General features: G+C 44.4%; 1 protein-coding gene across 3 annotated transcripts; it reads left to right on the top strand.

Annotated features, from left to right (window-relative positions):
• Positions 1 to 471: 471 nt before the first annotated feature.
• ACBD3 (acyl-CoA binding domain containing 3) lies at positions 472 to 19253 on the top strand. Of its 3 annotated transcripts, XM_010577734.1 has the most exons (8): positions 472 to 1693; positions 6392 to 6533; positions 7566 to 7706; positions 8453 to 8611; positions 10656 to 10830; positions 14103 to 14295; positions 15959 to 16243; positions 17143 to 19253. In XM_010577734.1, exons 1-8 carry the CDS (start codon positions 1690 to 1692, stop codon positions 17352 to 17354), a joined length of 1311 nt encoding a protein of 436 aa, XP_010576036.1. In that variant the 5' UTR covers positions 472 to 1689; the 3' UTR covers positions 17355 to 19253. The 3 variants fall into 3 exon arrangements, with proteins under 3 accessions (XP_010576036.1, XP_010576035.1, XP_010576037.1); XM_010577733.1 differs by lacking the exon at positions 472 to 1693 and having other exon boundaries at positions 6192 to 6533; XM_010577735.1 differs by lacking the exons at positions 472 to 1693; positions 6392 to 6533 and adding an exon at positions 6537 to 6619.
• The last annotated feature ends 8690 nt before the right edge of the window (positions 19254 to 27943 follow it).

The raw sequence follows: 27943 nt of genomic DNA, 5'->3' as shown, positions 1-27943 counted from the left end.
AGAAATAAATGTCTCTGCAGCAGCAAATTCCTTGCCTCAGTCACATGTGGTATTATTTTGTCTTGAGTTTAATATTCTATTAGAACCTGTATTACACAAAATTACACAAGCTCATTCTCAGTGTGCAATTTTTATCTACATTATTGCTACCCTATGTCTATTATATCTCAGGTTTTAATGAAATTTATGTTCTACCTTTATGTCCTCTTGGATGGTAAAAAGTCAGCAGAGTGTTACTTGTATCTAGGTTCCAGTTCCTTGTGTTGTGTTGTCTCAACAGTGGGGTTTTTGTTGCCTTCCTTTTAATAAAAGTTTAATTTCAACATGTTTAACTTACTGCTGCTCCTTTTCTAACCTTCTGCAATTTCTTGTAATGCATGGTTTTGCTCATAAGAGGAAAATTTTCCACATTGTATGGAGCTGTCAGACTTTCCGAATGAAGACCTTGTTCCTCTATCCTTACGGCTGGAATAAGTCACATGAAGTCTTTGCTCATATCTTCATCTGTAGTTTTTTGCTGAAAGTGACATAACACAAGGATTTTTATACAAGTTTTGGTGAGTTACAGGAGCTTGTAATACTTGGATTACTGATTCTGCCAGCTTGTTCTATATCTGTATGGCTCCGAAAATAATTGGTCTTGTTTCCAAATTATTTTCATGCATCCACTGTCAAAACAACTGTGGGAGTGGGCATGCTTCTTTAGCAGCCTTGTAGGTGCCAAGGAACAAATATGGATTCCTCCTTTCTTTCAAGAAGCAACATATGAGGGATCTGAAGGTTGACCTGTGTTAATAGGTCAATGCAGAGATCTTGTTTCTGATCATTCTTCTAAATACTATACTGATTTGGAGATGGGGGGCGTCTTTGAAAAACTTTCTTAAAGCTAGTTGGTGGTGATGCCTCAGTATATGACATTACCTACTCACACAGCTACTGTGGAACAAAGAAGCAAGTGAGGGCAGCACTTGTTTGGGAGAGTGATGGTATCTGGATTGACTATGGTGATTGGGATGAAAGGAGCTCGGTCGGGATGCTAGAGGAGTCCCCATGCGAGGTCAAAGGGTAAGCAGCAGTCGCTAGTTAAGCAGCTTTTTTTCTGCATCAGTGTGCAGACTGAGTTGTCTGGTTGTAACTCATGATGTACTTACTTCCTAGAAAAGTTGAATCTGATCAAAATACTTCAGATTTGCTTATTACAGTGACTGCTAACACTTGTCTGTGGTGGCATATTGCATGTAACAGAATTGCTCAAAGACAAGACAGGGTGGGAGTGCATATAAACAATGTGAAAAACACAACTGAAACAAGGCTAGGATATTAGAGAGACTCAAAAGCTACTTTATTCTGTCTCTGATAAAGGCAGAAGCAGATCTAAAATGCTTGACCCTGGGTCACTTTAACTGTCAGGCCTTAGGCTGTGCAGGAGATGTGTGCTAGCTTTTTTTTTAGCATCCATAATGGCTTGTGAAGAAAGCTTTTCAGAATAAGAGGCATAGAAAATAGACGGTTAATAGTGTTCCAGTCCATTTTTCTGTGAGAAACAAGAGCCTTCCTTACAATAAGCACTCTTTCCCTTACTGCTCTGTCGAGCCTAGTTCAGGTCGACTAGCATTTTGGCTGCCATTAAGAAGCTGCTCTGCTGTGCTGGATACAGTGTACAGTGGAGAACACAGCCGTGTTACTGAAATGGGTATGTTTTTGTCTCTTGGACTGTCTGTAATTATGTGCCCTGGGGCAGCTGGCAGAGTAGAAGTGTCTCAGACTGCTTATTCTGCTTGTTGAGCTGGTACGAGCTACGCCAGTGAAGGTAACTTGTTTAAGGTGTAAGCTGTCTCCTGCAGTAGGAGGGGGTGGCTTGCATACCTCTGCCAGCAAATCTCTTCCAGTATCAACCTGGCTTTGGTTTTCAACACCCTGTCACTGAAATACCATTGCACCCAACCTTCAATATATGACAGTCCCTGAAGCATTCATGCACTGTCTAAAGTGATTTTCAGTGCAGCTCATCTGAGTAGACAGTATACAAACTGTATCATTTTGGTATCTAAAAGCTCTCCTGGTATGTTAAATACTCTAATTTTGTTTGACTGCTCCAAGTTACTTCCTCTTATCCTAACAAGAATGCATCTTCAAACTCAGCAATACATCATTCTAAATTAATTGTTTGGCCTCATCTTTTTTTTTTTTTCAGGGCTAATTTGATGGCATGATTGTAATTCATAAGTTAAGTGGGCTCTTGTTTTCAAGAATATGAAAACCCCTATAACGTATCTACGTTTGATGTGAAGTTGAGCTTTGATCACGTTTAATTGGAAGGGCCAGTTGGTAACTCTTCTGTTCATGCAAAACATCTTCAGGAGAGAATTAGGAGTGTGAGTGTGTACTGGGATCTGCAGGCAGCGATTCAGTTCTCGTGCTTCTCAGTTTTGGTCTTGCTCATTAAAACTTTGCAAATGAATAGCATTAACATGTGGCTTCTGCTTTTAAAAGCTATGAGGTGAAGAACTGCACTTCACAAACTGTTGTCTAGCTTCTTCTAGATGACTCAACTGAATGGTATCCCATGGGAATTAGGCATTTAGAGTGAGTGCAGTAGGTGAAGTTGGAGTGGAAGCTGCAGCATGTTGTGCCATGTTTCTTACGGGGGGGAAAATCTGAAGTCACATAGGAGTAACAGTGTCTTGCATGATGCAGTCTCTTAAGCGTATTTCTTAAACTCCCTTGAGTCTAAATTTGTGGGTTTATACCAATTCATGTCAATGGTACAGTGCCACATAGTGACATAAGCCTCTGTTATCTGGTTTTCATTACTAGTTGTAGCTTCAATGCTCCGTTGTGTTTGCATGCCGACACAAACGGTGGTCTTCAAGCATACAGTTAATTACCTGTAGCACAAGGAGGGTCGTTGGTGTTTAAGTACTGGTTTTCTGGAGTATTCAACTGAGTTGCCCTCAATGGATCTCAGTTTTGTGGGCATCTAAACAAAGTAGTCGCTGTCAAGGAGAGCAGTAGTGTGAAGAGCTGATATTAGGTATGCACGGATTTCCCTTTCAGGGGTGACAACACAGTAACAGCGTGTTGTGGTTTCATGGCACACATCAGGGAGGTCTGAGCTTGCAGTAAGTGGGTGCCAGTGTTTCTCCGTGTTCTGGGTGAACTACTTCATGTCATTGGTGAAATACATGTGTATGTGTGTATATATGGACCTTTACTGCAGAATGCCTGAAGCATCATAGGTCCATAGCCTGCCTGGTTCCTGTAACCATACCCTTAATCTAATCATACCCTTAATCGCTACTTGAGTTTGATCTGTTAGTGGCTGCTGCTTAAGGGGAGAGTTTAGTTGACTTGAGAAATTGCCTTTTCAAGTGAATGATGGTTTAAAGTATTGCCAGGAAAGAAGTCCCCTAATCTTCTGTAAGAAAGCTGAGCCTTTCTCTGGCCCTGTTGGGTCAGGCATACCAGTGGCACAGGGAGAGTTGTATAGTTGCTGTACTACTGCTGTGCGCATCCTTTGTATTTCTCAGTGTGTTCCCTAGAGCTCTTTGATGTTCTTCAGCTTCCTGACAGCTGTGTTAGATATGTGGGTAATACCTACTTAAATGGTACGTTCACGGATGCTTGAATAAATTTGGCACTTCTACTTGTCTGGACTCACTAATGCTTTTTGTTGGCATATTTGACTCTGCAGATGGCTTTGGGTCCTCTGGTTCAGTTTAATGGCAACAGTTCCAAATCTTTTGGATAACTATACAGTGTAGTTCGTGCTGAAGAATTCAAATGAAAAATAGCTAGTATACAACTTCATTCTCTTGACTGGCTCCAAATATTTTGCTGAGAGTTTGCTTCTAATCTGCATTATCTACAAGTCACTGAGTGCCCGTCTCCTGTTTTTCTCATCTGTCTGTTTTCCTCTCCTGTTTAGCTTGTTTATTCTTCTTCCCTTGGTTCACCGTTCTTTGTAAATGCAGATTTTGGCTTCTCTTGATAGGTAGGACTTGAGGTCTGACTTCTCTGTTCTGCAAAAATGCAGATGTGCTGTTTATAGCATGGGAAACCATGTTTTTTTCCTGTCTAACCCTATTCAGGAGTGAGTTCAAATACTGTTGTTGATAGGCTTAGGTGGGAGTCTAGTACAGCAAATAGCTATGGGTTTTGGCAGACAACTGTAGGTATACAGGTTGTGCAAGGTAAACTATGCCATAGGGACCCCCTTGAGAAGCATACTTCACTTAGAAAGAAGCCTGGCAAAATTTCAGTATAGTACCCTTATCAATTGACTTGCTTTTAAGCATGCTGCCCCAGGGTATTAAATAGGATTTCAAAGTGCATGCTGTTTATTGAGGCTAATGGAAGTGCTTGCTACTTAATAAGCAAATTCTGAGTTAAATGTGAAGTGTGAAGAATTGTGGAGAAGCCGAAGGGCTCTTTGGGTGACCTGAGAGCAGGAGACCTGAGACGCAGGGAGAGAGCTTACCAGGATGTGGTGATTTGCCTCTCAAGGATCACAGACCTGTTGGGGTGGGAAGGGACTTCTGGGGATTGTCAAGTTTAGCCCTTCTGTTCAGAGCAGGCTTCTCAGGACTGTGTCCATTTGGGTTTTGAATATCTCTAAGGATGGAGAGTTCAAAAGCTTTCTGGGCAACCTGTTCAGTGCTTGATCACTCTCACAGTTTAAAAAAAAGCCATCTCTTATGCTTAAGTGGAATTTCCTATATTTCAGCTTGTGTCTGCTGCCTCTTGTCCTTTCACTGGATACCACTGAGTAGGCCCTGGTTCAGTCTTTATATCCTCCCCCCTCACCCCACCAGGTATTTTTGGAAATAGATATTTTTGTGGAGAAAGGCTTCTGGTTTTTGAAGCTGGAAGCTATATTTGCTGTAACATTCGACACTGGGAGAAGAGCGAATACTTGAGATTCTGGAAGAGGGAAGTGGACCTCTAGGAATGGATAATAAGTAATTAAATGTTTACCCTCCTAATTCTTTGATTCTGGTTTCAAAACAAGGCATGCACGTAGTGATTCGTTGTGATGTTTTAACTAAGTCCAGTAATATGCTGAACTTACTGTGTCAAAAATATAGCTTCTTGCTGTGACCTGCAAACACTTTCCCTCTGGGGTTGTTTCCAATTTTCAGAAGTATTTGCTCCAAGTTTCTCAATAAGTCATAGAAGAGGTATTTCCCTTCCTCTTTTGTTCTGAGATTTGCTTCTTTTCCTGTTAATAACTCTGTTCACAAGCTTCAGCCGAGTAATTTCGCAATACATAGATGTCAGCCCTAAAATTTGGGTGTGAATGGGACTGTTCAGTTTGGGGCTGTAAACAACTTGCTCCAAAGGAGAGCTGGAAATGAGCTGCAGCTCTGCCTGCAGTTCCTGACTATATGGAGAGCAGTTAGTAGTACAGTCATGTGAAATGACTATTGTTTACCTCTGGTAATAGCTTCCTTATTTCAGCCCTTCCAAAAGGAGATGATGCTTATTTATTTGTTTTCCTGTTCAAGAAAAAGGTCTTTTCTTAATGAGCAGTCTAATTACATATAGCGGTACCTGTTTCTTTGATTTGTTTTGACAGTTTGAATGTGCTGAGGTAAGTCCTAGCTGACTAATTCATATATCATTTTAAATCAATGCAAGTCTCCTTTTACCAGTAAAAGCATGGCGGGATCTAACCAGGACCACTTCAAAAGGTGTTGGTATGGAGCCATTGGAATTCTGATTATGTTCAGGCTTATGCTGCCTGCGTCTCATGGCCAGAGCTCTCTGTAAATGTTGGTGCTGATGGAGTCACTGCTAAGACTTTTCATTGTGAGGGGTTATTCCAGCTGCCTTGGCAAAGTGCAGCAATCAAATTCCCTCAAGGAAAACTCTCCCTTAATTCCAATTTTTCCTCTCTGCAGTTTTCTTTGCCTTAAGCCTTGCTTGTTCTGCTTTCATCAATGTGAAGAGCATGAAAGGAGAGCAGTCTATAAAGTTAACATCACGTCTTTCTTTGTGGAAAATCCTTCCTATCCACACTATAATAGACTTGGCAGACACATTTCAATTCAAGTTAAGGTTTTTAAATATTTCAGAAATAGGGATCCATATGGTATGATGTTCAACTAATTAACATAAATATTTATGTGATAACTTACTAGCTAAGATTCACTTTAGATGGTATGATGAAAAACACTTCACAGTTAAGTTTCAGCAGCTGAAGCAGATGTGTTTCTCCTGGACAGATCTATATTCTATTTGAACAGAACTGATTTATCTAACCTTTTGCAACTTACCTATCTTATTCCTTTTTTTATGGAAGAAATCATGGTAGTGGTTGTACAAAATGCTCTTTGCTGTCCTGTGCTTAATCAATTAATCACCACAGTGAAATTTTCTTTTTCTACAGAAAAAGATGGCAAAGCCTTTCATCCAACATATGAAGAAAAACTCAAACTTGTGGCGCTGCACAAGCAGGTTCTGCTGGGACCTTACAACCCTGACACTTGCCCTGAAGTTGGATTCTTTGATGTACTGGGGAATGATAGAAGGTAAAAGGGCTGGTGCTCTTGTTGGTCTTAACTGTGCATTTCCTGTGTGAAGATAACATCATCCAATTTCTGCAATAAGACGACAAGTATGTGGGTTGCCTTGATATGTGTGTATGGTAGTGGAAAGTGAGAGTGGCCTCTTCAAATAAATCTTAGAAATCTGAGTCACAGTTCAGCAAAGGAGCTAACGGAAGATTATTGGAGTTTTTTTCAAGCACATTAGGAAAAGCTGCTGTGCCAACAGTCCAGTTTCTCATAGCAGTTTAAAACTTGGTTAGCTGTGCATTAATGTGCAGGCCCACGTTTCATCCTAATTTCACACCAGGGTTACAGCAGGCCAGGCCTTTTGCCAGTGGTAGCAGCATTCACCATAGTTTTTGCTAATACCAAAGATAACTTCTGAAATCAGTTACCTGATACATTCAAACTGAGTAAATTTTTGAGATCTGGGCAGTCTCAGGCATGTCTCTTGTATTGCTTGGAGTTCAGGCTGTCCTTCTAATGTTCATTGTTGCTATTTCTAGTGTGAAGGCAATGTGCAACACAGCACTGGCTTCTCAGAGTTGGACCCAGTGCACTGCTTTTGCCCAGATGGATGTAGCTTTCCTTCAGGAAGAACCAGGCTGTTGCATCCAACTAACTGAAGCATGGTTGTTACCATGTCTGTTCATTCAGGAAAATGTATGCAATTTTTTCTACAAACTAGAGTGGAAGAAGGGCAAAAATATTTCGGGTTCATTTGTAGCTGGGAAGTTTTTTTGGACATAGTTCAGAATTCTAAGTAGGGTCAATGGTACGTATGTGGTATCGTATCAGCACTCAGTTATGTCTGTTTGAAAGAGCTCTTCCGGTACAGGCAGAAGAGAGCACTGTACTGTCTTTGGGAAAAAGTTGTTAATTCTCTGAAACTGCATATGATAAAGTTTGGTCCCTGGTCTCCCAATTTTTTTGTTTTCTTGGAGTTCTCAGAGTTCACTACTGACTTGAAAAGAGTTGAGTCTTCTGTTATTTCAGCTGATTTCTCTCTCTCAGGAAGGAATGGGCTGCCCTTGGAAACATGTCAAAGCAAAAAGCTATGACAGAATTTGTTAAGCTCCTGAATAGGTGCTGCCACTTGTTTTCAACATATGTCACTTCCCACAAGATAGAGAAAGAGGAACAAGAAAAGAAAAGGTAATGTTTGAGTCCTTTGGTGTTGGAGTATATTGAGTGTATAACTCTTGGCCTATGGACAGTGTCACAGCTAGCTTAGGCTGAAGTTGTCTTGGGAAGAGAAATGTTTGAAGTTTAGCTGGCTGTGGTACCATTTGATCTCTTTAAGCCTTTTTACTTTGCCAGTAATGAATGATTGTTTCTGAGGTAAAGACACCTAGAATATAAGGAGTTTTTAAAATTTTGCTGATACTGTCATCTTAAGAAATACACGCTTCACAAAATGTCTGCACTGATATGTCTGTGGACTAAGTGTACGCAGACCATGAAATTGTCAGGTGCTAACCTTAGTATGGGTTAGCAACTTGACAAAGGCTATCTTCTACTATCATTTACATATCATGTGATTATTAAACTATAGTATCCATGTAATTACTGAACATATGTTAAAACTTGGAAGATGTGTTTAAAGTTTCCAGGGAATTTTTTCTACTGCTCTCTGCTACAGATAGTGTACTAACAGGTTAGAATGAATATCAAATTATAGTACAGAATTTACACTTGTCATACTGCAGAGTGCAGTAAAACTAAATATGTTTTTCTTCTTGTGTCCAATAAGACACTTCTTCAGGACAATTTAAGTGGGAGGAGATGATACCAAACAAAAAGCCTTATTGGGGAGGCCAAAGGCAGGTTACAGCATGTTGAAAATAACTCATCCTAGGATTGTAGGAATGCTGAAATAGCTTATTGAGTGGATGTTGCAGAAGAGAAGAGGAAGAACGAAGGCGGCGTGAAGAGGAGGAGCGTGAGCGTTTACAAAAAGAAGAAGAAAAACGTAGGCGAGAAGAGGAGGAAAGACTGAGAAGGGAAGAAGAAGAGAGGAGGAGAATAGAGGAGGAACGACTTCGGATGGAACAACAAAAGTGAGTAGCTGAAACAAACAACATGTCTCAAGTGCAAGGCAGTTTTCTTTGACAATTGTATCTTAACTGTTTAAAGTTATGCTAGAATTGAATATCTGAAGTTCAGAGTACTCAAGTCTAGCAGTGACATTTGCATCCTTAGTTGAGGGGCACAGTTTGCAGAGAATAACTATCCTAACGTGTTATTGTATGCAGCCGCCTTAGATGAAAGTGCTAGAGAGGCTTCGTTTAAAGAGATGCTCTGGAGGGTTTGGGGTTCAAGGGCTGTACCTCATGAAAACTTGTGGCTCTGCTTCTTAAATGATTAATGCTGCACTCAACTGAGGAGTGTTAAGTGTCCACCTGAAAGTGTTGTTCAAACTGTGACTTGAAAGTTTCTATACTTTCACAGAAGGCGGAGCCTTGAAAAAAGGATAACTCTCCATTGAACTGCAGTTCAGTGGGGTGTTTTGAATCCATGGCTGAAATTTTCTAACTTGGTAGTCTAACACTACCTCCTTAAAGGTGCTCCCTTTCTAGGAAGTGTCTGCAGATCTCACTTGTACACTGGCAATCTCTGGATCTTACCACCTTTCTAAAAGGAATACAAAATTTACGTTCAAATGCACTTAACCTCTGTTTGTAGCCTGAATTAAATTGTCTCCTTAGAATATATAGCTCTAGTTATATTTCATTGTTCCCATCACATCCAGATGCTGAAAGCATGGATCTAGCTTTGCACACGTAATATTTAAGAGAATAGTAGATCGTCAGAGCTGTTCCACATCAGTCAGCAACCATTTTCCATAATAAAAATGTCTTCACAGGGGGTGTCTCTGAAGTAGATCCTGTGCTTGCTGTGTAGTGGTTTTAAGAAGGGACCAAACAACTAATCCACAAGTTTTGCTGTTTGATTAACGTGGTGCGAGCCAGAGGGATGTAAAACACAGACATAAATGGAATTGAGAATACAATAAAAAATGTTACTTAGTGTTAAGTAACAAGAAGTGTGGTATGCCTTGAAATTAAGAGATTTTTTTTACATGAATAATAGTTGTGTATTAAGTGGTTGTAGCAGCTTACAGAGATGAAGAGTTTAGACAGAAAAGGAACATGGATACCTACATACAGGCCACATGTATCTAAACTGGTCATAGTTCACTGAAGAGTAGGAAATCTTGCCCTGTAGTATATTAAACCAGTCTAATACTGGAGCTTTTAGAGGATGATTTTTGGAGAAGGAAGAAGAGTGGGAAGGAAAGAATTACTCCTGCATTTGTGTGATAATTCTTTCTTCCTCTGAAGCATTGATAGCTGGTCACTGATGGACATGACATGTGAGACAAACCCTGGATCTAGCTAGTAGTTTTAATATACAGTTTCTGTTAGCCCTTTGGAGGGAGAACAGCTGAGCCTGTGCATAAGTAACCTATGTGTTCCTCCTGAAGTTTCAGCAGTTGAGTTTACTGGAGGTGGAGATGCCCTATTTGACAGCATTTTTTTCATTCCTGAATTAGGCCACAGCCAGTCATGCTTTTCATATTTGTTTGCATACTGTCCTGGGAAATTAAGATAGTATTGTGGCATGTTCTGCTTAGATTTACCAAAAAGCATTGGTGTGCTGTACCACAGCAAGTTTATTCTTACCAATATTTGTAGAAGGGCTGCTAGAAGGATGGTTTCTGCATGTTTTCCGGAGGAACCAAGTGTGGGGTTTTTTCCCTTGCTTGTTTGAGAAATTTAGTCATGCATTTTTCCAGCTCTATCTCTTTATCAGACTACAGATTGAGAATTATCTAAGAGCTCTTGTGTTTTTTAACATTTGATATTTTCAGACATTGGGTAGAAATTGTTGCTCCCTTCTTTATATTCTCAGTGTATTTTTTAGGCAAAATTCACATTTGCATTACCTCTGGGCTCTGCTCTATTATGTAGATTTGTTTTAATTGGTTTTTGCAGGAATTGAATTAACTGTCTTTGAGGCCACTTAAACCACTTAAGTACAGGGATTTCCCCAATACCCTCAGCTGCTTGTAATCTTCATACTCTCCTCCCACCAATCTAGGCAACAGATAATGGCAGCACTGAACTCCCAGACTGCCATTCAGTTCCAGCAGTATGCAGCCCAGCAATATCCGGGCAACTATGAACAGCAGCAGATCCTAATTCGGCAGCTCCAGGAACAGCATTATCAACAATACATGCAGCAGTTGTATCAAGTCCAGCTTGCACAGCAACAGGTATGGCCGACCAGCTGAGAAACTTAGATTTTTGTGTCTCTGGCAGTTGTTAACGTCTGCCATTATCTCCTTGAAAAGATAATTGCTACAAGGAAAGATAGTGTCCTAGTGACTAATGCTGCTTCAGATTCAAATACCAAAGCCCCTTTATTTAATCTTTTCGAGTAGTTTTCTGAAGCAGCTGTTAGTTAAGAAAATTCTAAGCAGCCTTTACTAATGACTTGGTTCGATATTCTTGGAGATGAAATGTGAAGTGCTCTGCTGCAGCATCTATTGTGTGTGTAATTTAATGGGTGTATGTACCAGGGCACATGAGCATGAACAAACCTATTCAAGTGACTCTCCATGTAGATATCGCACCTGAAGATCTGTGCAGAGCAGCAGGCTTTGGTCAGCTGTGTGTTTCCAGCTGAACATGCATGCAGCACAATCACATCACTAATGGGTTTGAGATTGCTCCTCCCTGTCAACTTGAGCACTACTGACTTCTCTCTTCTTTTGCATCTATTGTCTGATATCAGTATCTAATTAAGTTGCTTGCCTCCAATAGACTGCTCGTGATTTGGGTGGGAGGACAGACTTTCATATTTCTGGTAACAATGGGTGGCAGTAGTACATTACTTCTTTGCAAGGGTTTTGTGCCTGGGCTTGCAAGGCTACCTCTCTGTTGAGAGGAATCTTGCATCTCTGGCAAATGCATTGGATTCACATCTCAAGCGATTTTAAAGTTCAAGGATGTCTATCTGTAACTGTCTTAAACAGATGTAAGCCAGACTTCAGACTGTAGTACATCTGACCTCTCTGGGCAGGACCTGAACCTTAAATGGCCTATAACTGCCAGCCTGAGGTCTGTTGCTCCTGAGCTAAAGACTTAAAATTCAGTAACTAATTTCCTGTTAAGTCATTTGTATTTTGATGAGGCTGATGCCCTCAGCAAAGAACTGTCCAAGGAAGGAACCCATGTGGCCCATGTGAACCTCATGATGTTCAACAAGGCCAAGTGCAAGGTCCTGCACCTGGGTTGGGGCAGTCTCCAATATCAGTACAGACTGGGGGAGGAATGGATGGAGGGCAGCCCTGCGGAGATGGACTTGGGGATACTGGTGGATGAAAAACTGGATATGAGCTGGCAGTGGGATCTTGCAGCCCAGAAAGCCAACCATATCCTGGGCTGCATAAAAAGAAGTGTGGCCAGAAGGTTGAGGGAGGGAGGTGATTCTCCCCCTCTACTCAGCTCTCATGAGATCCCACCTGGAGTCCTGTATCCAGCTCTGCGGTCCCCAGTACCAGAAAGATACGGACCTGTTAGAGCTGGTCCAGAGGAGGGCCACAAAAATGATCAGAGGGCTGGCAGACTTTCCCCATGAAGAAAAGCTGAGAGATTTGGGGTGGTTCAGCCTGGAGAAGAGAAGGCGCTGGGGAGACCTTATTGCAGCTTTTCAATGTGTAAAGGAGCTTTATAAGAAAGATGGAGTAAGACATTTTTACGAGGGTCTGTAGTGACAGGACAAGGGGCAATGGTTTTAATCAGAGTGTAGGTTTACATTGGACATAAGGAAGACTTTTTTTTACAATGAGGGTGGTCAGACACTGGATCAGGTTGCCCAGAGAAGTTGTGGATGCCCCATCATTGGAAGTGTTCAAGGTCAGGTTGGATGGAGCTTTGAGCGGCCTGATCTAGTGAAAGATGTCCCTGCCCATGGCAGGGTGTTTGGACTAGATGATCTTTAAAGGTCCCTTCCAAGCCAAACCATGATTCGATGGAGTTGAAGTGATATAGGAAAGTCAGAGCCTTCCTGCACTGTTATAGTTACTCTCAAAGCTTAATGACACCTTGGTACCAATGCTTTGGTGCCGTAATGGTAAGCAAAAGCTATAGCCTCATCTGTCTTGTCCTTGATGCCTTCTGTAATTGATACTACTCCCTTGAGACTGAGGTGTCAGAGATGGTGCTGCCAATTTTTTCAGTGCTATCAGCACTGCTCCTTTCAATCATGGTTGTCTGATTTGTATGTACAGAAGACTAATGCCCTCTGAGACCTGGGCAAAACAGACTTTCCTTTATAGTGGCTTACAAAATAATAAGTCTGCCAGGCAATGAAGCTTATCTTTCAAATCTCTACTTGGACAACTCTTGTAGAGGAAAGGATGAAAAAGAAGCTTGTAATAGAGCTAAAATTATGGTTGCTTACAGACCAGTTTGTGATACAATTAATTTTGGAAAGGCTGTATGCAATAGTTTTCTAGAAAAATTCTCACCACTTTACATTGTCTCAGCGCATAGAACTGCTGTAGTAGAAAGTGGATCTGGGCAGCCTCTGTACAATTGCTCAAATTTGAAATCTAACTAATGTTTGACTATACTCCTTCAGGATACCTATATTCCAGTCATTCATCAAAATCATGTGCTTATTAGGTTATTCTTTAAAGAATGGTACTGTCAGTTGTACCTTTTCCCTGTCCCAACAAAAAAGCATATGTAATCTCTCTGTACTGATAACTAGGTGCAGAGGACTAAGCCCTGAAGCTAAAAGGGGTAATGCATCCTGCTTAAATCCAAAAGGGTGGTTCTTACCTTGTATAATCTCGTTTTAGCTGTATTTAATCCTTTGCACAGGGACAGCATGATAAATTCTATCTAAAGAGTTTCAACGTATATAAGTCATGTTCTAAAAGCAGCACCTCTGAGCTTTAATAACTCTTTTCCCTGACCACTCGCAGTCCTTGTGGATCTTATGCTTCCTGCTTTCATATTAAATAACTGCCTTTGTTGGGCATCGTGGATTTGGTAGAGAACCCTGTTGAGCCAGTTAACTCACAAACTGACAGATACTTAATAGACCTTAAATACTTCCAGCTCTTTTTAGACCTGGATGAGCTGAGGCTAGAACCCTTTCAGCCCACTGGTAAAAACCAGCTAACAAGTCATTAATTTCAGTTTTGAAAGAAATGTTATAGGAATTACTGAAACACAAAACTTCCGTATTGAAGTGCAAGAGTTTATTGTGTGTGCCCTACTTAACTTGAAAGTTGAATCTTTTTGTTCAGATTGTCTTCAGCAGCCTAGACAAAGTTACTTCACTTCCCCTGATACTTACTATATGTAATTCTCACTGGTTAATGTGTGCTGTGTTCTGGTCTTTTGTGTCAAGCTGCCTCATGGGGTGCATGGGGAGATTTTTTTTCTTTAAAGTGTCTTTATACCTTCTGCTGGAAGAGGGAGACATCTTGGGAGGTTTTGGGTTTACTTGACTTAATTTCTGTCATTTTAGGCAGCCTTACAGAAACAGCAGGAGGCGGTTGTGGCAGCAACAGGGACACCTCTGACTACTGCATCGAAGGTGAATGCACCTGCCCCAGGGGACACCCCATCTATTAATGGGCAGGCCAGTGCACATGCAGACAGCCCTGAAAAAGAGCTGGATCCAGAGGCTTTGGAAGAAGCACTGGAGAATGGACCAAAAGGTAGGACTAGCTACATCCCTTAATTAAAAGTAAATAGCAAAAGCCTTTCTTAGGGTTCAGATGTCTTAAGTATGTTTACTATGGCTCTTTGCTTGGCCTTATTGGGCTATGCAAGAGCTAGGTTTGATTCCTGGGTCCAGTTTCTCTCAAGGGAGAACAGTGTTGCATGGACAAAACTCACCTTTTGGGGAGGGAAAGAGGAAGCAGCAAAAGCATTTCAGGTAAAGTGGATGGGATCCAGAACCTCCTTTCACTCTTGACTTGAAGGAAAGTAGCATAAAAGTTCTAGCAGAAAGCTGTTCTGCATGGAAATATGTTCAATCTTATTTAAACTCGGGTCAAAACTGAGTGATTGAGCCTTGCAGATTAAAATAAAGCCAAATTCCTCTTACTCTCCCTGAATGCTGCTCTACCTGTGGCTTAGTGCTGTCCTATGTGCAGTCCAGACTGCTGTCCCCTCACATTTCCCACCTTCCTCAGACTGCTTCTAGGAAGTAGAGCAGGAAAAGTAGCCTCCCAACAGCTCTGTCATCACTGGTATTTCAGGGTGTTACCTCTGTACTTTCATCCACAATCAGTAGTCCTCCAAAGACTTGCTTGGATCCCGGTATGGAACCAACACTAGCACGGTCCCTGTCTGCGTAATGAGGTGTTCAGTTATTTTAGTCAATATTTGACAATTTCTAGACAAATCCACATCCTCTGGTTCTATTGCATTAAAGGGCCTTTTAGTGAAGCGTTCTGTGCAACGTAACCCCGTTAGTACTGTAGCAGTACATCTGTCTTCTGAGTCTTTTTTGCATAAGCACTGTTGATTTAAATGTGGCGGATGGGTGAACCGGTAGGATTTAAGTGTGCAGTGTTACATCTAAACTTGCACTGCGTTTCATGCAATTTTCAACTGAAAAGATGTTTCTTCAGTTGTCCTGGTTTCGGCTGGAATAGAGTTAATTTTCTTTCTAGTAGCTGCTATAGTGTTATGTTTTGGGTTCAGTATGAGAAGAATGTTGATAACACACTGATGTTTTCAGTTTTTGGTAAGCGTTCATACTGAGTTAAGGATTTTTCAGCTTCTCATGCCCAGCCAGCAAGAAGGCTGGAGGGGCACAAGAAGTTGGGAGGGGACACAGCCAGGGCAGCTGACCCCAACTGGCCAAAGGGGTATTCCATACCATGTGATGTCATGCCCAGTATATAAACTGGGGGGAGTTGGCCTGGGAGGGATCGCTGCTTGGGAACTAACTGGGCATCGGTCAGCAGGTGGTGAGCAATTGCATTGTGCATCACTTTGTTTTGTATATTCCAAGACCTTTTATTATTAATTATTATTATTATTGTAATTTTGTTGTTATTATCATTATTAGTTTCTTCCTTTCTGTTCCATTAAACTGTTCTTATCTCAACCCACAAGTTTTACCTTTTTCCTTCCAATTCTCTCCCCCATCCCCCTGAGTGGGGGGGAGTGAGTTAGCAGCTGTGTGGTGCTTGGTTACCAGCTGGGGTTAAACCATGACATCAGTTAAAAAAAAAAAGGCGGCGGGGGGAATTACTTGGACGCAACTCTGATGCTTGTGGTCCTAAGTTGCCCCTAAGGCACGCTTAAGTATGCAGCATAAATAACTGAAACAAAGCTTAACTGGACTATTTCCTACCCTCTCTCCAGATTCTGTTCCAGTGATAGCTGCCCCATCAATGTGGACAAGACCCCAGATAAAAGACTTCAAGGAAAAAATCCGGCAGGATGCAGACTCTGTAATCACAGTTGGCCGAGGAGAAGTGGTTACAGTTAGAGTACCAACTCATGAAGAGGGGTCTTACCTCTTTTGGGAGTTTGCTACAGACAATTATGACATTGGTTTTGGGGTGTATTTTGAATGGACAGACTCCCCTAATACTGCAGTCAGTGTGCATGTCAGCGAATCCAGTGATGATGAGGATGAAGAGGAAGGTAAGCATGCTTATTTGAATAAACTGCCAGTCCTGCGGAGCTTGCCGTGGGGGAAAACCCAACTGACTGTCTAGTGTAACTTCCTAGTTCCCCCAACTTCAATCTAGCTAGAATCTTGTCTTCAATTTTGGATGGGAAGTGCAATTCTGAAAGTAACTTCAGTCACCTGATTTGGTCACAGATTGGTTAAAGCAGTTGAGGGTGGGGAAATCCTTTTCCTAAGTTTTGCTTACTCCTTAGTGTGCCCTCTTGTCCAGTTCAGCTATTCAGTAAGCTAGATTGAAACCTGTCCCATAATAGAGCATAGTGGCTCTGCATGCTGAAAACCTTAAGAAAAATCTTTCCCTGCTGTTCATGAACTTTTTCTAGGGAGGAAGTTTCCTTAAGGTTTCAGCAAAACAGCTTAAAAGAGCAATTCCTGATAGTGGCCAGGGCACAGGTCACAGCCTTTACCTACAGGGGAGTCTAGCATACCATCAGAAAAAAATATTTTGAAATGAGCATGTGATTTGCTTAGAAGGAACTGCTCTGACATAGGAAGCAGTGGCCTTCTGGATATTACTACTAAGTAATTGGTAGTAGTATGTCAGATCAGTAGCAGTCAATGTGAGGTAATGTCTATGAAAACTACAGCTTGGCATTTCTACAAACTGACCCAGCTGTGCTGGGGAGATGGGTGTGGTGAGTTTTAATATCAAACTGTAAAATTCATGATAAAGTGAGCATGCTTACTGCTCCTCCTGCTTTTGAATGTTTTGGCCACGGCCTTGGTATGAACCCCTTTGACCCATCTGATTTCTAAACTAACAAAGAGTGCCTTGTCCACTACAGATCAGTCTGACTTTCTGTTGTAAAGCATCCACCCATGTTAACTGACACCTTTTTTTTTTCCCTCACAGAAAATACTAGCAGTGAAGAAAAAGCCAAAAAGAATGCCAGCAAGCCTCAGCTAGATGAAATAGTGCCTGTGTACAGACGAGACTGTCACGAAGAAGTGTATGCTGGCAGCCACCAGTACCCAGGGAGAGGAGTTTATCTTCTTAAATTTGACAACTCCTACTCTCTATGGAGGTCAAAAACAGTTTACTACAGAGTTTATTATACTAGATAAAGGTGTGGCTGTGTCTGAGGCTGGGCTGTGCAGAAGATGTCATTTTATTTGGAATTTTCTTCAAGCATAATGGATCCTTTTGAGTCTGTGTTTTATCCTGTCTGTATCTGTATGGTTTGTGTGAACTTTAACAAGTAGACACTGGGATCTTCCTGCTCCGTGACACTAATGCATATTGCATTGGGCTTAACACAGGATCTCCCTAGCCCTTTTGGGTATTGGAGTTAACCAATGGAAGTCATTGGCTCCAGTGCTAAGGTCACATCAGTTGCATTTGTTAAAGCCTCATGAAAGAGGGGGAGGGAGTTGCTGGCTCACTGGCTGGGTGATCTGATGTTTCCAGGTCTGGATGCTTTGAATAACTTGTTAACGGTTAATTTAAAGGTCCCATCAATAACTGATAGATTTGGATGCAGTTTGCTGTGTAGCAAGTTTCTCTTAACTGTAATTGAATGTCAGATTTGTACACCATTAAAACTTGAAACTTTAAGTTGATGCAGTTTAGAAACAAGTTGTCTCACTTCTGTCCTCATCAAAGAAGAAACATTCAGTTTTTTAAACCAGTGTAGTGGCTAAGACAAGGATGAACAGCATCCTGAAAGTACAGCAAATAACCTCTTCTGAAGATGTAAACTGAATGATGATTAAAAGTATATGTAACAAGAACAACCTTAATCTCTCTGCCCCGGTGCTAACCCTAGAATAAAAAAAAGTCATTTTTTGAGGCAATTGACTTTGAACCAGGGCACAAACTGTTTCTAAGTTTCGTGGGTTTTTAATGGGGGGTAGACTTTAAAAAAAAAAAAAAGATATATATCTACAAACCTGAAACCAGTTTTCTGCACAACGTTCTGGTTTGGTTTTTTTTGTAAAACCTGAATAAGCATGTTGCGCGTCTGAAGAACAGTAAGTCACTTTGATAAAGTATAGGAGTTAATGCTGCACTAATTATGGAAATCGCTGCCAGTCCATTTTAGTATGAACTGGTGATACTTGGGTGCAGACTTTCTGCTTTAATCTGTAACTGTCTGCAGAAAGCCAGAGTGCACATACTTAATAATGTAGCTTTAATCTCAATTTCATATGGTTTGGTTGGGGCATTTCATATTTTGTATAGTGGAAAAATGCAGGTGGCTGCTTGACTTGAGGCTGCAGTAAGAATCTGCTCTCCTTGGAGCCCTGCACCCCAGGGGTGATGCGTTGCAATGATGACTTGCGTAAGTGCTCTCTGCATGGGTAATGCACTATGTTACTGAAAGAAAATGGTTACTTTGGGTCTCTCGGATCAGTTCTTGCAGTAAGACTTCCATTGATTAGCTGCAGCATGTACAGTTCCACGGCAAATGATGTTGAGTTTGTGCGATTTGTTTGAATAATCAGTTTGTACATACATGATACTTTACTTTTCTCATACCAACCATGGAGATATTTCTCCTAGAGTGCTTAACTTGTCATCTTGCGTTTGGTTCAGCAACACCGTACCAGCTTATAGCTAGTTAGTGCTGCTTTATCCAAAAACACTGTACAATGTTCTGCTTTTGTGTACATACAGTATATAAACCATGAATTTAGAAAGTACCTTGCTTTTAAAGAAAACTGTATTTAATGTAAAAAAACTTTTAAAAAGGCAGGCACTAATATATTTCTTCCGGTCTTCAATTTTAAATTTTTTTTGTCCATACAAAAAATGTTACGACTTCTTCCTCTAAGAATATCTGTTCTTGGGAGCGGTGTTTGTTGCTTTAAATGGCAGCACTTACTGTCATGTGTTGGATGTTAGAACTTCTACGTTTTCAGACTTTTTTTATTGCCTCTGGCTGTTGATTAGTACAGTACAAGTGCGATTTCAAGATACCTTGAGATAGTATTTAATCCTAATTAAAATACATTTATCTGTAATGCTGTTGGCTTTTTATTAATTTGGAAACCTTGGCATTGCTGTGTATGGCTATTCAGCTAAGATAAGCTTGTCATTTTCCCTCTCACTTTTAAAAATTCAGTACCATGCTAACACTGTGGTCTTAGCAGCCACATCACTTGGGCCAAAGGCTCTGCAGGAGAAGTGTCACTAGCTCACTGGATGAGGCCATCTCTCAATATCAGAAGAGCCCAGCTTGAACAGCATAATCGCTTTTGTTTTTAAAAGGGCACCAGAAAGGATTGGATGTGGGCAGCTAAAACTTGTAAGCTATTTTCTGCCTAGGAGAAAAGTGCCTACCCTTCCCCCTGTGGCTTAATGAACCCAGCCCCAAGGGGCAGTAGGAGCTGGCTGCATTGTCCTGAAAAGTCCTTGGCCCGAAGGGCAAGAGACAGCAGGACCATGCACGGTTTAGACTGAACAAGAAGAAAAGCAAGAACCTAGAGGCACAAAGGCAAGTTATGCTAAGGTTTCTGTTGGCCAAAAATCACCCTTTGCTGCTTACCCGCTACTAGTAAGTGGTTTATCCTGGAGCTAAGGCCAGAAGTGGGTTTTGCACTAGTTTGATCTGTGGTCTGGGTCCTGTTTGCCCCATCTGCCCCCATAGACAGCAGCGTCTCAAGCTGGAGCTTCCACATCTCATCTAGGGAGCAGAAGTCTCTTTAGTGAGAACAAAACAAGTGTTGTGCTGTTAAATGCAAGGTGCTGAGAGGTTCAATGTACCATATAGTCTGGGTATGCTACAACCTAGTTTCATGTGAAATGTGCAAGTGCATTGAAAACCAAAGTAATTACAGCACCAAGGCTACCCCAGCTAGACTTATTTTACCTGTTTCATGCATGTATAAATTCCCATTTTTCGAATTAAAAGTGAAGCACTCACTTAAGGCAGCTTTCTTCCACAAGAGAGTTATCATAAACATTCTCTGAAATGAACTGAGTCACTGGCAATAAATCTCGGTGATGCAACATAAAGAGGCTGACAAAGCTCTGTTCCAAATATACTGGTCCTTTGAGAAAAGCTAAATAATCTCAGGGACAAACTGTTGTTAGAAATGACATTGTTTTCAGAAGCATCGTCAATGTCGATGTTGCTTATGCAGCCTCTTCTTTGAGGTAGTTGCATGGGAGATACCATGGCAAGGTCTTCCTTGACTCTCTTGTCCCAGAAGGATAAGCAGTGCAATTGAAACGACTTGGCCAATTAAGCCGCTTGGCTGCTCTACAAAATTATCCTTGCCTGTCCTCTTTGCTGTCCTTTCCCACCCCTTGGCTTTTAGCACTTTCTGCCTTGGACTTTGCTTTGTAAGTCACAGATGAAATACTGTGTGACTTAGAGCAGCTGGATGCACCCTTTGAGGTAACTGTAATGGGCAGGGTCATACAAATCGGTTGTCTGCTGTCAAAGGAGGTTAAGGGGTAGTTTAGCCATTTAACCTCCTATTTATGCAGTTGCTTTAGAAATTTGAAAGTAGGCTGCATAGACCTGTTGAAGTACCACGAAGCAAAGTAGCCATCCTTCACCCCAGTGCTAGCCACTTCTCCCAGCTGAGTAACAGCTCAGGGCAGTTGTTAGCCTTATTAATCTGAAAGAGCAATGTGAAGGCTGCTTTCTGACAGCTTGATGCTCTCTTCTTCCTAGCACTAGAGCCTGCAATCCCCATCTTCTTTCCACCCTTGGCTACGTTTGCAGTGAAAAGACTGTAAGGGGAAGCTGGAAGAAGCCTGCTTGAGACCTCTAATCCTTCCCAGCCTATTTGACTTGCGTTCCTGTCCTCTGGGTTCAGGTCCCGTAGCTCCTGCCCTTCGAAGCTTGAGCTCCTCTGCCGTGTTTGGCTGCCGCATCTGCACACCGCGGGGTCTGGGCCAGCACCTTCCATACACATGGCATGGCGCAAAGGTGCCAGCTAGAGCAAAACCCCAGTTAAAATGCATGATTTGTGGAAATTACGGTTTCTCTCTTGCAAGCTGCTACTTCCTACCTATTTCTGCTCTGATCTCCCCCATTCCACCTTCCCCCCAAAACACAGTTCAAATTAATAAGCCCAGCTCCTGCTGTTAGTTGCTTTGCAGACCAAGCTCAGTGGCAGGAGCCGGGCTGTCTGTGCTTTCACTCCTGCTCACTGTACAAGGAGGCAGTGCACAAAAGGGAAAACTTTTGGGGTTGGGTCTTTGCTTTACCGTGTGCTGGTGGAAAGAGATTTGTCACAGAGCTGTGCAAGTCCCTGCACTACACGTTGGTCCCATGCTCTGCGACAGCAGCTTGCTTGCATTGGGCTCAGGTGTGCCGGTGGTGTTTGTGCTGACAGCTGGTTTGATAGGATAGGTTACAAATGTGAGCTACGTGCTTTTGGGTCCATTGCTTAAAAAATAAAACTTCTAACCTCACGCTGCAGCTACATCCAGCTCCATGTACTGGAAGATAAAGCAAAGCATGAAATGGTATCCCAAATCTTCCCCCAAATACCGCTCATCTGAGACCTGCCTGTTGCACATCAAAGGGCTTTCAAAGGTGTTTCATTGAAACAATGTCAGATTGGCTTAAAGTATATTAAACCATTTGGATTAGTATTGATATTCAAGGCAGGGGCACTTCAGCTTTATGGGAGATGAACCCCGTTCCTCCTCGTTGCCAGGTTTTATATCAGATGAAGCAAAACAGTCTTTGTGTCTCAGCTGGCACTCTGCGGGTGCTCAGAGCCAAAGGGTGGCTCCAGCCAGGGAAGAAAAAGGGGTCTGCAAGCTGATATAAGCCACGCAAGGTCTTTCTGTCCTTTGCAGTGCAGCTGTGGTTTGTATCGGAGGGCTTCAACAGTCACTTACTGACTGGAATCCGATTTCTCAAGCTCTTATCTTTGACACATGCTGTAAAACACCAGGAAGTTATTTGCAGCCTGCATCAGGATAGTCAAACAAGATTGCAGAGCGAGTGCAGAGCAACTAGCAGAGCTTTACGTGATGCTTGTAAAATTTGGTTCTGGTTTGCAGAGAACAGAGGTTTTTAATGTCTAAAAAAATAGTCATTAAGCCTTGGATTGCTTCTTACGCACGGGGAAGTGACTTCAGTGCAGGCCTGGTGATGGGAAGAACAGGGTGGGAAATGTTTTAATGCCAGTTTCAGCCATTCCCATTGCCAAGCTCAGCTGCCCCCCGCCAGCACCCAGGGGCTGGGCTTTGCCCTGGCACAGCAGAGCACCGGGAACACCTCCAGCAACCCAGGATAAAATCACCCCCTGCACCAGCAAGCTACATCCCACAAATGCCCCCCCCCTTTGGCCTGATGTGTCCCTCAGTGGGGAGTGGGGGACCCTCAAACCTGCACCAACCCAAGGCGAGGCAAGCTGGGTGGCATGGGGTAGCACCAAGGAAAAGCACCATCCTTTTGCAGGTGTCCCACTGCTGGTCGGAGGTAAAGCTGTGCCGAATATATCCATGCAGGTTGCTCAACCTGGCTTGGTTATTTTCCCCCCAGATGAGTAACACTGTTTTCCTAGAGCCTGTCGACAATATTTTTCCTTGGCAAAGGCGCTCCCCGGGATGCTTGTGCCAAAACTAATTTTTACAGGTAGTCTTTTGTAGCCAGCCCGCTGGTGCTGGATAAACAAGGGGGCTGGGGCGGTGAGCTCCCTCTCCCAGCAGAAGGGACCCCACAAAGAGCTGCTTTCTGCTCCCCCTTGAAACCAGCCAGCCCACTGGGAGCTGTGCCAGGTTTCCCTCCCCAGCCTCACCGGTGGGGCTTGCAGTGGCCACGATGTCATATTTCTGTGCTTTTGTGGGCTAACGCGTAAGTCGGAGCTGGGGTCGGGCTGCAGGAGAGATGGTGCTCGCTCTCACCATGGCGCATGGTCCAGACCCAAAGGGATGTTGCCCAATGATACCTGATGATGCCACCTCCCTCCCAGTGCCCGCGTGTCCCCAGGGCTCTCCGAGAGCCCCAACACCACCATCCCTGCTCAGACTCAGCCAGCACGAGGGTCTCAGGGGACCGTGTCACACAGGACATCAGGGCACAACCTCATGCATGGAGAAGGTGGTGGCGGGAAGGGAAAAACCCACCACAACTGCAAGTGGTGTAGAAAACCTCCTCTCTCACAGAGGAGCTGCTTTGCCCAGCAGTAGGAGCATTTCTCTCAGCCAGGTTTGGAAAAACACCACTCCTGGCTGTAACCCTGCAGTTGTTTTTAGGGACGGGAGTTGCAGCCCAGCAGCTGGGCGCCTGTTGGGCATCCAGCCTCAGTATTTGCCATCTCCACACCGTTAGCAGCCCAAGTCCTTAATGAACTTACCCAGGCAGGCCAGGTAACATACACGGGGCTGTGGATGCACGCACCGGGCCAGCACACCCCTTGAGACGTGAGGCTAACACAGCTAAAGCATCCCTCCGCCGTCGTGGAGGGCAGCAGGGCACCTCTCGCCCACCCACCTCTTCCCCTGGGCAGATGCAGTGGAGCAGCTGGGCTTTCCAGCCTGCTTTTAGATCATTGTAACAGCACAATTTGGCTCTGGATGACAAGGTCAGCCTCATCTGGCTGCAGGGGTTGGGTTTCAGCCACCACTGACATTTGAAGATATCTGCAAATGCAGCTGCAAAAACAAACAAACAAACAAAAAACCCACCCCACCAAACCCAAAACAGCAAGTAAACTGTTCTCCAAAGGCCACAGTAACACTCACCATGGGCTCAGGGCAGTCCCTACCAGCACCCCCATACCCAGCACCAGTACCACCATCACCATATCCCAGCCTGCAGAAGTGGGGGAGAGGGATGCTTCAGCCAGCAAGGCACGAAGCAGATGCAGGACCCTGTCCTCTAGGCAGCAGACAGACCTTGCAAAACAAGCACCACTGCCCTCAGTTCTCACGGCCTTTCGTACCTTAACCCTAGATAGAGCTTAAATTCAATTAAACTGAACTTTCTGTTACTATCAGGACATTAGTGCGTAGCTCCGCATGGCTACAGCGATTCAGTCCAGGAGCAGGCAGTCCCAGGGAAGCTGGCGGCTGTACGGGCTTTATGCCCTGGGGCCCACTCCATGGGTTTCCTGCCCATTTTCCTTACTGGAAAGGGCTGGGAGGCAGCCGAGCCCCCCTCAGCTCTGCCTGGGATGCAGGCAGTGCCCTGGCCCCCACGGCAGCCAGGGCATGTGTTGGGGACAGGACGGCGTGTCCCAAGGGGCTGCTGCTGATGTGCATACAGGGGACCTTCCAGAGAAGGGGTGGCGGGGCTTTAAATGCTTTCCTTAATGGCAGTGCTGCTTACATGCACGCAGGAGCACCTAATGCCCACCCTGCCGGGCACCCCGCGCCTTCCCCACGGCCTGTGCGGGAGCAGTGGCAGCATCAAGCTGCTCCTACCCTCAGCTCTGCATCGCTCCGGTATGAGCATCCATCAGAAGACGTGCCAGACACCAGCCCGGGCACAGAAGAAGACCTCGGAGGAGCCTTCGGGGAGAGCCGGCACAAGGCTCCCGCAGCACAAATCCTGCTGCTCCCAACAGCCACGCGTGTCGGCTCCCGAGCCGAGCCTGGCAGCAGGAACTCCGGCGGCAGGAGCCGGAGCCCAACGTGCCTCGCCAAAGAGGCCGCGGGTGCTGCTGATTTTTTTACACCAGTAAAAAGGGAGAGAGGGAGAGAAAAATGGGGGAAAACCATACTGGGGTACAGCCAGAGCCGCCGGCATGCCCAAGCGTGGTGGCAGTGGCAGCCCCCGAGCTGCTGTGTCCCCCACCAGAAACATTTGGCAGGCTGGATTTGGCCCGGCAATGCCGTTGGCACACCACGACAGCCAGAAACTCCCAACTCCGGAGGAGGATTCACACCCACCCAAACACCAGCGTTGTACAGGGAGTGGCTGGGATCGTACCATTAGATGGGGCTATAGTTAAAGAATTAGGATTTGTAAATTACATTTCGGAGTCCAGGTGGGACTTGCCCAGGGGCAGCAGGGAAGTATTGGCCATCCCTGCTTCCATCTCACTGTCGGCTGCAGAGGCATGGCAGGAGGAACAGGAGTCCTACAGAGCCCGTGGGAAGCTGTAGTTGGGAGAAGTTACCAAATTGCCTGTGTCCACGCCTGTTGCTGTGAAGTTTATCCATCCTAATTAATTCCTCTGTAATACCCCCTGTTTTTCCCTGGTGCAGTACATAGAGCACAGAAATGGGAAAGACCACCGGCAAAGGCAGATGCCTGGTGCTCATCTGCCCATGGCCTCCTTGTGGCTTACGGAAAGACTCAGCCTCATTGATTTCTGACCTAAACTAGATAACTGTCAAAGCTTCAGGTACTGGCTAAATGCTTAGAAAAAAGTATAATAATCCAGCCGAAGACTTTGAAGCTCCAAAATGATACCAAGCCTAGCAACCCGCAGGGGCATCAGCATTTCCATGGCACTGATGAAGGGGATGAGACATGGAGCAGAGCTTGCCCAGGGTTCACCAAGCCACAGTGAGACCCCTTTGCCATGAGAGCCCCCCATTTCTGTTCACACACAAGTTCAGGTGGCTTCATGGTGCACAGCAGCATTAGCGTAACTACTGGATTATAAGCCATAAAAACCAAACTGCTCCATGCCATCAGGCTGCCAAACACATCCCTCTTGATAGTCCCTACTTTCCATAAATATTTTATTTTATTCCCAAGCAGGTTCCCAGTGATTTGTAACATTTTGCCCACAAAGCAGCAGGCAGGTCGTACCCGATGGACTGCACCGAGGCCGCAGCTTGGTGCCACGCTCCCAGCTTCATGGGGTGGGACCGATGTACGTGCCCATCTTTTCCCAGCCCAGAGCCACACTTACCTGATCGCTGTCAAGGCAAGCGTGGCCACCGGCCTCCTCCCTGCACAGCTGCATTCTGCATAGCAGAAATCCACTTTCTATTACGATTACTGCCTAACACGCGGTTTAGTTCCAGCCCTTTCCCCCTTTGAGAACACGAGTGCCCAGGAATAGCTTCTGGCTTTCTGCTCCCACGGCTGCTTCTTCTAGGCAAAAGAAAAAGGAATTCCTTTCTTTCGTTAAAATTGACAAGGCAAAGCCATAGATTTCAGATATATCTGTCCCACCCACCCCACCCCATCCCTGAGCCAGAGCTGTCAGCAGGAGCTGCTGGTAAGGCAATAGAGGCACACAGCGAGCGCGATGCCTGCGGCCCAGAGCACGGGCAAGGGGGGGGTATCTGCAGGAGGAAAATTAAGTCCCTTCCTTACCTTAAGCAGCAAGAAAGAAATTTGCTTTAAAGGCTGCCTTACCAGCAGGGGAACTTGCTCTTACTCTGCTTAAGTACCTCTTGAGCAAACTCGGGAAGCTGCTGCCCTCTCAGCAGCGGCTGGCACTGCAGCTCATGGAAACAAACCTCACGTTTCCCCAGGAGTTTTGTGCTTAAAAAAAATCCCGACCCTAAGACCTTATTGTCATCTCTTTTTACGGCAGGAGAAGGAAACCGGGAGCAGCCTCAGGTCTAGCCAGGGTGAGGGAAAGAGGGTCCCTCCTGGGGCTGCGGGGTCAGCATCTTCCCTTGGTGGGGGCGAGCAGAGACCTCGACCTGCGCCCACGACACAGGAGTCAACAGCTCAAGAAGTTCCCAGCGGTTTTAAAGGTTCATTTGAGACACCAAGGGATACCAGCTTTCAAGGCTTTTTATTTTTTGGCTCACTAAGGCATAGTGCTTATCATGTAAGTCAGGTCAAGCAGGGCAGGCCGCTGCCAAAAACAGGTCACGGTGGGAAAATGTTGGCCACAGACTTTTCTTTGTGGCTCAGGCTCACCACGTGCCACTTGGGGGTGTTTCTAGAGCACCAGCTAGTCCAGAAAGTTATTTTATTTCTTTTTTTTTATGATTGATCTTTTAATCCCAAACAAAGGAAACCAGCGGAAAAGCCACAATGCTGTCAGAAACGGACAGGATTTTGGCAGCGCTGGCAGCGTGTCACCTCCCATTATTTGTGGGAATAAAGCCATTTCGCCATGTAGAAGAAGGAGTCAGGCCCTCAGCCTGCACCCAAACCCACCCTGCACTCCTGCCACCCAAAGGGGAGGCTATTTTGCAGGGCATGGGCCACCCTGATCTCTGGGAAGGACAGAGCAGCCTGACCGAAAGCTGCTGTGCTTCGCCAGGGACAGCCACACCAGCGCCTGGGCATACCTGAGTGCACGGGGTATCGCCCAGTCTAAAACCAGCTATTAAAAAAACCCAGTCCTTTCCATCTTTTATAAAGTATAAATGACCAGATATGGACCAAAACAAGGCGCACAGGGCCGTCCGAGCCGGCAGCACACACGCCTGGCTGGGGGAGGCGAGCAGGAAAAGAAATAGGAAGTGGAGACAAAGAATTTCCGCAACATCCCCCAAAACCACTTCCCGCACGTGGGGAGCCAGGAAACATTGATGGGAGAGATGCCCAGCCCGGGCTGAGCAGGGCTGGGGCCCCAGACAGCCTCCAGGGAAATAGATTAAAGTACAGGGAAATAGATGGAAACTCACAGCCCACATCCACAGTAAAAATCCCACCTGACCTGTCGAGCCCTGGATTTGGGAATGACAAACACAGATACCATGCATGGATAAATAACTCGGTCCCAACCCAAGGGGCAGAAAGGCTGAAGCCCCACGAGATGCTTCTGAATTGCTTGCAGCAAGCCAGGAGGAGCTGGTGGCTGCCCGGTGCGGTTCC

The sequence above is a fragment of the Haliaeetus leucocephalus genome, unplaced genomic scaffold, assembly GCF_000737465.1.
Source record: "Haliaeetus leucocephalus isolate CR32 unplaced genomic scaffold, Haliaeetus_leucocephalus-4.0 Scaffold577, whole genome shotgun sequence".
Classification (NCBI taxonomy): domain Eukaryota; kingdom Metazoa; phylum Chordata; class Aves; order Accipitriformes; family Accipitridae; genus Haliaeetus; species Haliaeetus leucocephalus.
The sequence above is the reverse complement of the archived record's forward strand: the minus strand, read 5'-3'. Positions and strand labels throughout refer to the sequence as shown.

Excerpts from the sequence above, each read along its gene's own strand:
- ACBD3 (XM_010577733.1), top strand. The coding sequence starts at position 6,298 with ATGGAAGAAATCATGGTAGTGGTTGTACAAAATGCTCTTTGCTGTCCT. Across the intron at positions 6,534-7,565 it reads GTACTGGGGAATGATAGAAG|GAAGGAATGGGCTGCCCTTG; the intron begins GTAAAAGGGCTG and ends TCTCTCTCTCAG. Across the intron at positions 14,296-15,958 it reads ACTGGAGAATGGACCAAAAG|ATTCTGTTCCAGTGATAGCT; the intron begins GTAGGACTAGCT and ends CCCTCTCTCCAG.